We start from the raw sequence: 14,338 nt of genomic DNA on the forward strand, positions 1-14,338 counted from the left end.
CATAACTTTGAACAGTCACTGAATGACTGGTTGTAATTTGAGGACTACCTGTTTAAGCAAAGCAGATAAATAAAAAGAAACCCACTCTTTCCATATTTGATGATCTCTTTCATTTGAACCCTTTCCCAACCTAGTTTGAAGCACATGGGTTTGGGTAGTAAGTGCTGAAAGAAGAACACTGTAATCTGATATCAGAATCCTTTCGGGTTGTATTTGTACTCTTAAGCAGTTGTTCTCCATGGCTTGCTTTAAGCCAAAGTGCCTATGGGCTGCACTCTTATGTTTAAGGGCTGCAATTTTGTCATGGTACATTTTCAAGGAAAATCATAGATTAGTCATGGTATTTTAAACAAAAATCTACAAAGAGCCCAAGAAAAACATGAAAAGTTATTCTTTTTCCCCCCTATGAGATTATGTGAGAGTTCATAGCATACATAGATACATGGTTATTTTGTTTTATTTTGATTATTTGTTAATCAAATTTATATAGCTGCCCATCCCACAAGAAGTGACTCCGGGCGGCTTACAATGATCAGTAAAAAAAACCCCAATACTTACATAAAATCAGACATTAAAAATGGATATGATTAAAACTGAAAATATATACAAACCTAAGTCCATCCATCTCAATATTAGGTAACTTATTTATGAATTACTTTTAACTTTTTCTAGTAGTTTGTAATTTCTTCTTATATTCTCCATTAAATGTAATTTCTTCTGCAACCAGATCTTCCCCAGAACTTTTCAATAAGTAACTTTTAATTTCTGTATATCCCTTCATGCATGGTGAAGTTAAAATCCAACATATCCCTCATTGAGAATAGGCTGTTCGGGAGCAACTATTTACATTCTTACATTTTCTTTACCTTTAGAACTTTTCATCACCTTTCATATCTTTATTTGTCTTGTGATCGGGTAAGGATCCATTTCAGCTACCTTTGTTGGGTTACCGGGCCCAATTCCTATCCATACCTGGATTTTAGTTGAGGAGAACTGCAATTCCAAATGACAAGCTATATGACAAAGTGGCCTACACACACAACACACACACACACACACACACACACACACACACACTGTTGCTGAAGAGTATATACATTTGGTTACACTGGCGTACTTTGATGTAGCTGTCAAATTTTGGTGGAATGAATTAAGAACCACTGTGATCATGTAAATTAAACCAAATTAAACCCTCTTAGACTTCTGTATTTTTAAAGCAGCCACCATAAAAATTACTACTGTTTCATTACTTGAATGCATCACAGACAATACTGAAGACAATTAATACCAACCAGAACAACAAATAGAGCATATTTATGAAGAACGGCTGCCAGCAATTTGGCAGTTCGACTCTCACCAGGCTCAAGGTTGATTCAGCTTTCCATTCTTCCAAGGTTGGTAAAATGAGGACTTAGATTGTTGGAAGCAATATGCTGACTCTCTAAACTGCTTATACAGGGCTGTAAAACACTGTGTAGTGGTATATAAGTCTAAGTGCTATTGCTATTACTATTATCAGCTTTACATTTTCATGAAAATATTTCCTGTATATGATAAAAGTGTCCTAATAGTCACTATTATGTCATATTATGGATGGATGGATGGATGGATGGATGGATGGATGGATGATTTTCAGATTTAAGGTGTAAACCAATTTGAAATTCTAATGTACTAAAGCAACTGAGATTAATTTCCAAGTTTAGAAATTATCAGATGAATTTTACGATTAATGTTTTTCCAGCCTAGGGTTTAAAAGTTAAATAGCTGTTCCCTTAATCCCTGTCCAAGTTGCTCCCAGCCATAGTTCTATCTACAGTTCATTTTGTGATTCCTCAGATATTCTCTGATCTTATTCATCATTCTAGAACTCCAATAACATGCTATGATAAATGCAAGAAAGGAAAAGAGTTGGCTCTCCCTTAATCTAACTTCTCTTTTTGCTACTTGTAGAATACTAAGGTTGTTATTCAAGGAAAAGAAGGCATAAATTATATAGAATGAGTAGAAAGAAAGAACACAGATGAGTTGTCTGGTTAAGAGAGGATTCATCACTCAAAGAACAGAGAAGAAGACTAAGCCAAGGTTGATTAAAATGAAATATTCCATGATTTGTATGGAAATAATGCAGCTGATTTGCATTGAAGAGGGGGATGTTTTGTCCCCCCTCCTAAGTGATTTGATTGATATTGCGATTATGTCAAAGAGTGGACATGATTCTGTTACCAATTTCATTATCTCATGAATGCATACATATACACATGTATAGTGGAGGAGGGAACAAGAAAACCTTCATAGAGGTATAATGATTTAGTGTGCTAACAAATGGAGAATATTATTAAACTAACCATAATACAGTTGAGAGGGGTGGATGGAGTTGTCATCATTTCAGAAGTAGAGACTTGCTTAGTGATTGCTTGTCTATGGAAGTGTTTGGGCCTAAAAAAATATAGCAAAATTAAGATTTTGTAAAATGTGGCCTACTCTAAGAGCTAGCTTTGTAAGGCAGTTAAACTCTTTCTCCACAAAGCCAGAAAATAGAAGCAAAAAAATCTAGCAGTTTAATAAATAATTTAATCTTAATCTATGTCAATTACCTTTATACTATAAGCCCCATTCATTTCTAGCTCTGACACAAATCTTACATTATTATCTTTATCCAGAATGGCTAAACCAGCCTGGATTTTCACAGTCCTAATTCTACAGACTCAGTGATATGCCCTTATTAAGCAACACAGAAAATAACTAATATTAACCTTTTAAATATGTCTAATATTATGACGGGTCAGGGTAAAAAGTCCACTTCTATTGAATAAGTAGGTTAAACCCATCAGCACTGTGTCAGTCCCTAGGTTTTATATTTAATTTTAGAAGTCAAAACTAAATGTTTTAATTTGACATTATTCTTAATATCATGCTAATTTCTTCCAGATGCCTCCATGGAGAGAAACACTGCAATTTTTGCACAGAAAGCATGTGTTTCAGTGATTTATTCAAAAAGAACTTCTATTTACTGCATTACATTTTCTTCTCAATTAAGCACTTAACAACATGTTTCTCTTTAAGGATTTTACTTAATCATATGGATTTTTTTTTTCAATTTACATTTTCAGTTCTTTAGTACTGTGGTCACAGGACATTTCTTAAACTACGTAAATTAAATGCACATGTTGAAAACAAGTTATATACAAGTCCAAAGCACTTTTTGTTGTAAAAGCCTTTGTGGCAGGTAGACAAACGATGGGTACTTCTCTTAAAAGTACTATAAGAACTTAACTTTTTCCATCCAAAATATTACATAATCATGTATTAGAATAATGTAACTTACTTTTTTTTTGTACCCTAAATAGCTGAAGGCTGAATGCACTGTTCAAAACATGAGAGAGAATCAGAGAAAAACATACTTTTGGAGAGAGGAGGGTGACTTCTGGGCTGGTATTCAACATTTCAATTTAAAAATTCTGTTAGGTTATATTTCAAGTTTTTTTAAGAACTGTAATTAAAGAGACATTTTTAGAGCTGAATGCAAAATCTTTCAATTTTAAACTTGCATCTTATGAACATCTTATACCAGGCATGTCCAAAGTCCGGCCCGGGAGTCAATTGCAGCCCATTTTCAAATTTCGAGCTGCCCTCAGCGTTTTCTCCCCGCCGGAGTTATTTGTTTAGTCTTTCATAAAATAGTTCATTTGCATTTAATGTTAATGGTTCAAAGAACATCAGGCTGAATGGTCGCCCCCCACACATTTTCACCTCACCTTTTTGTCCTCCTTGCAAAAGGTTTGGACACCCGTCTTATACAGTAGTTGTTATACCCTGGAATCCCATTTCTGAAGCATTTTGAGAATCTAAATATGATATGTATACAATACATATGATTTCAGAATATGATATGTATACAATACAGGTCATAACAAGACATCACCATAGATAAGAAGCTGCGGAATGGTGTCCAGAATATATGCTCTTCTTCTTTTCACTCTTTAATGACAGAACAATTTTGAAATTGAACTTTGCAGTTTAATATATTATCTTTGCCCTGAAACATTTGAACATCTTAAGTTACTGACCAAAGACCCCCTAAAGAATTATAAAATTAAATAGACTACATACATAATCAATTTTATCTTTTGTATGTCAACTCATGTCTGTTGAAAACAGCTTTAAAAGGAATAAGACTTTGGGAATTGCAGATGGGAGAGAGAATGATCAAGCAGAATTGTTAAGGTATCAATTCAATATTTGACACAGATGATGTTTGCTCAGTAAGCTCATATATTAATGTTTCCTGACTTTAAATAAGTACAAGGAATAGGACATATAGGCTCTTTGAGCCCAATTGCTTTTCCTAGTTAGCCATATGTTGCTTTTATGCAGGCCAAGATTTGTTAACACTCTGGTTGAAAAATAGGGTTCATAAACAATGGTGTTGTACAAGACAGGAGCTTGGATTTAGATATAATAGTAGGTTTTCAATTTCGGGTTACAGTAGTTATTTGTCTAGCAGGAAGAACCAAGGTGAGAGCAAACATACTGTGTGTAAAAGGTCAGAGAAATTTTATTATTCAGTGATAATATGGTTACACACCAAAAGTGTTTTAAAGAGTATAAATTTATATAATAAAGAACAAGAGTTCTTGGATTATGACAGGAAAGGGAAAGGAAGAAATGGAAATATAAGACCAACTAACTGTGAAACTGGTTAAACTAAATTTTGACATCTATTAATTCAAATGTTTTTATATGCATTCTTTGATACCTATTAATATTGCTTCACTTTAACATCATTGAATTTTTCAGGTATTCTAATTATGTAGAGATTGTAAAAAGCACTGTAGATGAACAACCCACAAAATATGGGGTGATATTGATTTAATACTTTTTCCTAATACAGATTTGTGTAGAAGTATAATCTTGTATCTAGAGAGCAACTATATATCCCAGCCACTTTACATGTTAATTTGGAGATTTCATTGTAAACTCTTTATGTTGACAATTTGGGCCCAAGAACCAGGCAACGTAATAGATACCATTGTGGAAGACTATATGTAAATCATTTCCTATTATTAAACTGGACAATCTTGTGGGAATCAACTGGATAATCCTTGAACAGGCAATATTTTTTAACTCTTTAAATGTCACTGTCTCTGTCTCCCTCCCTCCCTCTCCCTCTCTCTCTCTCTCTCTCTCTCTCTCTCTCTCTCTCTCTCTCTCTGAGTGTGTGTGTGTGTGTTTGTCTTTTTCCATTTGCCTTTCCTCCATAGATCTATTATTGTATCATAATGGTCTTCATTGTAGAATAATGCATTGCATTGAACATTTTTTTCATATTGTTTCCCCTTCTTATTTTAAAACTCCAGATGCTTGGAATTCATGGTTCTTTTTTAGTTTAATTTTCTTTTGTAACATGCCACACATGTGGTGTTTTAGCTTTTAAAATGGTGTGCTGTGCTAATCAGCCACTTCTTTTCATTCTCTTCCTCCTGCTGTTGTTTTCTTGACTTTGATATATTGATTCTAATACAGAGCAAACCTTTGTACCAAATTAAGTTGAAATTAGCAGAGAAGAAACAGAGAATGGTTATAGAACTATAGTTATTTCTAAAAAGGATGTACAGGAGATTTTTGTAAAGCCTGTATTCTTTGTTATAATGAGAAGCCTTCTGAATGGGACACAAGTTAGAAAAATCACTTGGTGTAAGAAAAGGAGGAAAGGGGCTGAAGTCACAAATCTACTGTAAATCACTGCTCAGTTTCCTGTTTTATTTGAAGAAGTTGGAGCTGTAATGTTATAATGGATATGTATTGTGTGGTTCATCATATCCAGATCATCAAGAACAAAAAAAATCTGAAAAGACAGATGAATGACCTTAGACTAATAAATATCTTTGCTACAGGATCAGCTTGTGGAGCTCTGTGAAATGTTTGATTTTCATGCTGAAAAAAAATCATTATTCTCTTCTACAGTTGAAAATAATAAAATTTATATAAACATTGGCCAAGTCATATTCAATGCATATTCAATGTAAGTTTTATTAAGTACTTCAAAAGAAGGAGGAACATTTAGTAGAGCTCAGAAGAAGCTCAACTCTTTTGAGAAAACAGAAGATTTCCTATTGATAGACTTAAATGTTTTGGGAATGAAACATTTCAGGTTTTCCATCTGTAGGCTGTCTGAGATGTCAACAGCCAATATGACCTGCTGTTTTCCTTGTAAGTCTATAAATAAAAGGTAGCCTGTTTAACTGATCTTGCTCCTGAAAGCAGAAGTGTGTATTAATGAGCTTTCTCTAACGGCACACTAACTTTATTTACAGTAGTGCCCCTGTAAAACCTCCTCCTTTACAGTCAACTCATTTCCAGTGAAAATGTGCTCCACCTAATAGCCCCAAATGTTGTATTTTTTATTGGTTTCCTCCCCCTTCCTGACAACAGTTGTCTTAGACACCATTGCAATTAAGTATCCTTAGGAACACATTCAACTTTTAATAATGTATTGACATTTGTGTTTAACCATGTCTTTATGAATTGCTGTGTAAATACATGGCCCTGATAATATGGCGCAATTATTTTTGAAAAATTCAGAACAATGTACTTTGTCATTTTTTTTAATGTTTTCAGCTCTTTTCAGTAAGAAATTGTTTTGTTAAATATTTAATTCAAAAAGTCTTATGTGTTAAAATGTTCAGTTATAAGAGCATTGTCATGCAAGGATAACAGAAGCGTTATAACAACAGGTTTGGAAGTTTTCACAGGATGAAATTGGGTCCTCCAAGTCACAAACATTTGTACAGATGTCTCTGTTGTCACATTTGTTGACATATGAACCAGTTTTGCATCTATAAAAATTAATATCTGACCTTCACAGAATAATGGTGTAAAATAGTCAAATTGTTTCTAAAAAGAATTCTTAATACGTAAATCAATAGATAACGTTTATTATTCTTGCAGGCATATTAAATGCATTGGGATAAATATGTTTGTGAAGTTTTGCAATTTCTAAATTTGCAATCATGTCTTAATTAAGTAAATATGTGTTAAGTAAATGTGTGTTTAGCTCCACTAACAAAAAACAATCCATTTGTAGCAGAATTGTACAAATGTAAAAATTAATACTTTCTTGTTATCCTAATTATCAGAAGCTTTCTAAAATAATAGAATTTATATTATTCATAATAATAATCTAGACTAGGTAAGATAAAGGAAAAGATTGTGGAATCTATTAACCTGTTTGTAGCACATCGAAGATATTTACATGCACAATTACAATTGCTATTTAGTAATGCAACTATTTCCCCTATATTATACCTGTAAGCAATCAGAGTGGCTTTGGGAAATCCCCTATAATTAAAATTTAAAAATTGGAGATTTTTAAGTCTTTACAAAAGATAATTTTGTTTGCATTCCAATTTTTGTTCATTTGGAAAATGTTATTTTTGTATGTGCTGAAGACACAAAATCCAGAACAAACTGTACTCCTTTTTTCTTAACGAATTGGAATATCCACATCAGGAGAGTTATCCTCCAACATCTGTATTTTATGGGATTTATCTCCCCCCCCACCCCCATCTTCTGGCATGTTGCTGCATTGTTTTCAGTGGAATTGTGCCAGAATCAGCAACAAGTTCAGCAGCCAGGGAAAATCATGCTTGCACACTGCAAAATTAGTTACTCTAAAGAAACGGCAGCAAAATGGTTGTCATCAGATCTAAGAGCTGGAAACAACACAATGGATCATTTGGCTTAGAGATTGCCAATTGGCAGTCTGTGAATCAATTGTGGCTTGCAAAGCGCTTTTATCTTGCCGCCTCACCAAATTTGAAATAAAGACTTGTAACTCTTTTGATATGTTTCTTTATTCCAAAAACATAAAATTGTCTTCAATTAGATCTTTTATATGTATTTACAGATTGCTGCTTAGATTTTCCTATTAATATAATCCCCGATTGGTTGTGTGTATCGATATGGGTAGAATATAATATGTTTTGAAATGTACAAATCTGTGTATTTTATAGGAAGGCTATTATTGTTAGCCAGTTTGCTATAAAGACACCATACTCTATTCATGTAAATTTTTAGAATCAGATGAGTTACCAGATGGAAGTCTTGGATGTCATCTGGGAGTTCTCTTCTATGGTATTTCAGAATTTATGGAAAATATATATAATGCCAAAGGGAAGTATTTTTCTTGCCTTCTTGTCTAAAGATGATCCACTTAACTATAGATGAGTCAGCAATTTACTGGTGCAAATTGGATTTAGTGACTGTACATTGTCCTGTGTTTCATTAACAACTGTGTCTTGTATCCTCAGTGGCAAGTGAAATTTTAGACAACCTGTTGTCTAAATCATGGTCACTAATGTTAAAGCTCAGTGCTCCGAACAAATATCAGCTGTCAAAACCTACAGCAGTAAATAACCAATTTCCCCAGGGTTTGGCCATTTGAGCCTAGAGCAGAATGCATGACACTGAAATAAGTCTCTTACGAGTTTCATCATGTGACCTACTCTAACCATTGTTGATGTCAGAGTGCATGAGTCTACCATCAGAAAGCAGTTGCACTAACTAGATCTGTATAGGAAATGTACCAGGAGGAAATCTTTGCTGTCCAAAAAGAACATCAGGGCAAATTTCTTCCTGAACACCTAGGTAAAGAGCGGGAAGTCTGGAACAACATGCTCAGGATAGTACCAGAAGACATGTTTGGTGAAAACCAAAGATAGCATTTCACCAAAAGGACCAGATGTCAATTATAAAGTATGATGGTAAAAATGGTTCATTATCACTATGGCTTAGGGCTGCTTTTCTGCAACAGGGCCTACACAGATCATCATTGTAAAATCTATTATGAATTTTTCAATGTACCAGAGAGTGCCAAAGGATAATGCAAGAACATCAGTCAGAAAATTGAAGCTCAACTGAAAATGAAAATGACAATAGCCCTAAACATTCCATTCAATCCCTCAAGCATTGGCTGAGGGGGAAAAGGGGTGGTGGTGGAGGTTTCTGGGATAGCTAAGTCCAAGCCCAGATCTCAATTCCACCAAGATGCTGTTGTACAGTTGAAAAGATTCTGGATGGAGGAATGGGGGGAAAAATACCTCCCAGTTGATATTAGAGACAGTTAGACAGTTATAAGAAATGCCTATTTGAGGTAGTTTCTGCCGAAGGGGCTATACCAGGTATAGACTCATGAGTAATATCCCTTTTTCTAGAGAAAAAAAATGGCAAATCTTAATTTTTTGATGAATAATTTCAGAGTCAGTTTTTTTCATTCCTTTCATTCATCAGTTTTTCATATCTTTTACATGCTTTTGAATGGAGATAAAATATGTATACTGTATGTCTACATATATTTTAAAAAACTGTACATGGAGTGCACCTACAGATACTTTTTCACATGATAATAAATTGCCTTGGGATTGTCCTTTCCTTTGGATATTTAAATAGATTAAATAATTAATACTAATTATCCTATACCAGTAGTAATGGATTCCTGCACTGAGCACAGTGAAAGAATAGATAATCTTCAAAAATATTCCTTCTAGCTCTTTAATTTAGTGGTTCTTATGAATTTATGGAGGACATGAGCATCAAGTCTGTTTGCATAGAATACTCAATATTTACCTTTAAATTAGGAAGCGCATATATCTCCAAATACTCAGAGAAGGGGAATAAAAGAAGAGTTTTTGCTTCCTGTGTGTAATTATACTAAAGCCTTCTGATTGCCCATTATAAGAATTAAAATGCTGGAATAAAATGGGCCTTAAATGGCCCATCAGGACTTTTTCTTTTAATGTTCTTGTGTGTTATTTAAAGATTAGTCTTTTGGTTTGGAGTCATTGTTGTCTGCTTCATTTAATAGCAGTAGCATTTAGCCTTGTATATCACCTCATAGTGCTTTACAACACTCTCTGGGTGGTTTGCAACTTAGAAGCATTATTTGCACATTACCTCCAACAATCTGGGTCCTCATTTTTCTGATCTGGGAAGGATGGAAGGGTTGAGCTAGTCAGAATCGCACATCAGGCTATGGGCAGTTTGTCTGTAACACTGCACTTTAAAAATTGTGGCACCTTTTTTTAACATTAAGGGGAACTTCTCCCCCTTTTTCCCCTTCTGTGTCTGGTTACCTCTGAAGTACATGGATATCTTGAGGGGACGAAAGTGCATTCCAAAGGAGCAAAAGACAGCAAAGTTTAGATAGTACAGAAGAGAGTTGAGACAGCCCCTTCCTAGTAACTCTCAGAGTATTCTGTATGCTTAATGGTGTAAGTCTGTGATGGCGAACCTATGGCACACGTGCCCAAAGTGGCATGTGGAGCAATGTTGCTGGCATGTGTTGTGTCGCCTGTTGCTCTTCCGGGTTTCTGGCATGCATGTGTGTGCAATGATCAGCTGGCCTTCGTACGTGCGGCAGTGACAGAAAGTGGAAGAGCTGGTCTTCCGATTTCCAGCTTGAGAATGTGTGCTGGCCAGCTGATCTGTGTGCATGCGGATGCCTAAAATTGGAAGTTCATTTTCTGCCATGCTCAAACCCCCTGGGCAGTTCCTCTTCTGGGGTTGTGGCTCAGACGAGCTCGCATGGGTGCTTCACACACTAGTTCACTTTTCGGCACTCAGTGCCAAAAAGGTTGGCCATCACTGGTGTAAGTTTTCTGCTTTAGTTTGGAAGATTTCAGTCTACAGGTGAGAAACAATAAAGGAAACTGGTTAGAAGAACCTCAACATGTCTTTCTTGGTTACTGAAGTGCAGCACCTCTTTTTTATGGCCATCTCTGTGTCCATTATCTCCTGTACTGTGTCCCCCATATTTCTCTTCTGAGTACCGCTGTTTTTCTATTTTGTTCATTTATATTCTGTTTCCCCCCCCCCTTCTCCTCATCTTCTTCTCTTTTTGCTAGAGTCAAAGGAAATGGAATTAAGACAGAATCGCAAAGAAAGTAAAAATGATAGGATTCTAGCCAGGTGTTTTTACACATGCATATCAGTCATTTCTAAATCAGCTTTAAAATGTTAACATTGTCAAGCATATTCTTATTGCAGGATTGAAGTAAATTGCACAGTTGTACATTTGTTAGGCAGTAACTAGGTTGTTTCTAAAATATATTGAATATATCTGTGTTAATCAATGACATTATTAATCTTGCATATTGAATCTCAGCAAAGGCATCATATTTCAAGAGGCAATTTCCTCTCCAAATATATCTCTGAATTCTAGGTCAGTTATTTCCTCAGTTTTAATACAATTTATCTCAGTGAAATATTAGTCCATCCTTCATGGATATAATTGTTGCCTTTTGTGCTCTGGAGAGGGCTACACAGTAAATTCTTGTAAGCATAACCAGGCTTTTGCAGTGTAGGAATGATACAAGCATTCCTCTCGTGTGCACCACACTTTGTATCATAGTGACATATTCTTTTATAACCCCTTGATCTTCCTGTTGTGTCTCAAAAATTGCAGAGGGCTCTTTTACATCATGTCTTAAATAGGTCTGAAATTCCTGTGTGGAGTCCCCAGAACTTTGCTTTGTTCTTACTAGCACCAGGGGAATCAGTACAGTAAATCTACCTTACCTATTTATTTATTTATTTATTTATTTATTTATTTAGTTAGTTAGTTAGTTAGTTAGTTAGTTAGTTAGTTAGTTAGTTAGTTTGTCAAACATATACGAGATACCAGTATAAACATAAATATGAACACAGTAAATGAGCATGAATAAATAGAGACAGTAGGAGAGGGAGGGCAGGCACGCTGGTGCGCACGCCGTGGCATGCCCCCTTACAGACCTCTTAAGAAAGGAGTGAGGTCCACGCTAGACAGTTTAAGGTTAAAGTTACGGGGTTTGACCTAGTCAAAGCAAAAAGAAGGAAAAACAAAGGCCCCCAATATTGGCATTTGTATTTAGGATTTCAGCTCAGAATAACAGAACAACAGAATTGAAAGAGACCTTGGAGGTCTTCTAGTCCAACCCCCTGCTCAAGCAGGAGACTTTTCAGACAGGTGGCTGTCCAGTATTTTCTTAAAAACCTCCAGTGATGAAGCATCTTCAACTTCTGAAGGAAAGCTGTTCCACTGGTTAATTGTTCTCAATTTCTCCTTAATCCCAGATTGCTTCTCTCCTTGATTAGTTTCTATCCATTGTTTCTTGTTTTGCCTTCTGGTGCATTGGAGAATAAGTTAATCCCCTCTTCCCCTATATCATTTTAGACAAATGTCAAATAGAGTCACTGATCTTTATTTGAGGTGCAATATATGTTCGTTCTTCTGGGTTGATCCATTTGGACCATCTTTCTCTTTTGGATTAAATCTTAATTTTAGAATTAAAATGTGAATAAATCCCAATGTAGATCATGTTTCCTGCACCATTCCTCTGCATTAAGGAGTGACTAGACCCAGGGCTTCCCACCTTCTTTATTTTATATTCAATCAGGTCCGTAGCCACTTCTCCCATGACCAGTCTGCTTTCAGGGCAGTGGTGGGATTCAATATTTTTTTACTACTGGTTCTAAGGGCATGATTTGGTGGGTGTGGCATGGCTTGGTGGGTGTGGTAGGGGAAGGATACTGTAAAATCTCCATTCCCACCCCACTCCAAGGGAAGGTTACTGCAAAATCCCCATTCCCTCCCAATCAGCTGGGACTCGGATGGCAGAGAATGGGGTAGGGGCTGTCACAGATGGTATTTACTAGTTTTCCGAACTACTCAAAATTTCTGCTACCAGTTTTTCAGAACTGGTCAGAACCTGCTGAATACTATCTCTGCTTCAGGGTCATTGACTCATATCATGTCCTCAATCATTGCTTGCTTCTAGGACTATCATCACCACTCTACAGTCTCTGGTGAACCCCTCTATGGAGGCCACAGTACTATGATGCTGATTACTAAATTTAGTCTTCTTTATATCATGGTGATCAAATAGGGATGCAGTATTCTTTTTTAAAAAAAATATAGTTTTTATTAATTTATAATATGACATACAAAGAGAATACAAAAATAAATATTAGGGAAATTAGGGAAGGAAAAAGGAAAGTGGATAGTGGGAGAAAGCAAGGGAAAAAGAAAAAAAGGCATTGACTTCCAACTCCTTTGGTGCAGTAAAATAAGGTATTAACATCTACTCTCAACTTTTTACTTTTTCTTAATAATATAAACTAGCCATTTCTAAAACAACAAATCTAATTGGTAAAACCCAAAATCAAAGTTCCATTTTTTCCACCTCAAGCACAAAGTCCAGAAAAGGTTTCCAAGTAGAAATAAAAGTATTTTTTTTCTTTAATCAAAACAGTCAATTTAGCCATCTCTGCTAATTCCTCAGACCTTCCATTTCTTGGACGCTATATTCATTTGGTAAGTGTGGTCTTACAGAAGCATTATAAACACTTCATATGATATTGATTCTAACCCTCTATAAATGCAGCCTATGACTGTATTGGCTTTTTTGACAGCTACATCACATTGCTGGCTAATATTTAAGTGATTGTCCACTAAGACTTCAGGTGTCTTTCTGTTCACCACTTTTCCAAGTTGGTAGTTGCAATTATCAAACTTTCTTACAAATTAGCAAAGGAACCATTTCTTTCCTGTGACTAATTACATGTGGAAAGGACAGTGTAGCCATCAAGAAATTCTGTAAATATTAGAAGCTTCTAAATGTGCTCTTTGCAGGGATATAGCTCATACATGTGAAGACCACTCCAATAAATTTAGGTATTGGTAAGTATCTAGTAGTTTGTTTCATAAAGGAGCTTAAGCTCCTTTATTTAATGCCATGTTTTGGAGGCATAACACTATGCATATGTGAAAATAGTATTACCAACCCACGTGCCATTCATAGTAAAAGATTCAAACAGCAAAGCCAAATGTGTTTCATCCATAAATTTTAGCAGATGTTCTGAATTCTGGTTGATTTGTTGCATGCTCACTTTGGATGGTCTTTTAAATATTGTATTCATTATAGGATATAATGGTTTATTTAATAAAGGTTTACAGAGGTTTTCTTATGGCTTTATTGCAGTTTGAAGGATGTAACAAAGCATTTTCTCGGCTTGAAAATCTTAAGATCCACCTACGAAGTCATACGGGTGAGAAGCCTTATCTTTGTCAGCATCCTGGCTGCCAGAAAGCTTTCAGCAACTCTAGCGACCGGGCTAAGCATCAGCGAACCCACCTGGATACTGTAAGCATGATGTTATTTCATAAAATGCTCAGTGAAATACAGCTGTCATAGCAGGTCCTTCTCTGCAACCATCAGAAGTTTCTTTTGATAAAATACAACAATGTAGTCATTGCCATAATGGAAAAATGATGAAAATAAGGCCCATGGTATTTGTGAATGAT

The 14,338-nt window shown here is 35.4% G+C and overlaps 1 protein-coding gene across 1 annotated transcript in view; it reads left to right on the forward strand.

Moving 5' to 3' along the window:
* Window positions 1–14,338, forward strand: part of GLIS1 (GLIS family zinc finger 1) — a 300,120-nt gene that overhangs the window by 213,890 nt on the left and 71,892 nt on the right. Inside the window, 1 exon segment of the mRNA XM_032217837.1 lies at window positions 14,016–14,177. Within this exon segment, the coding sequence (XP_032073728.1) occupies window positions 14,016–14,177 (162 nt within the window).

This window comes from Thamnophis elegans, chromosome 5, assembly GCF_009769535.1.
Source record: "Thamnophis elegans isolate rThaEle1 chromosome 5, rThaEle1.pri, whole genome shotgun sequence".
NCBI classification, from domain to species: Eukaryota; Metazoa; Chordata; class Lepidosauria; order Squamata; family Colubridae; genus Thamnophis; species Thamnophis elegans.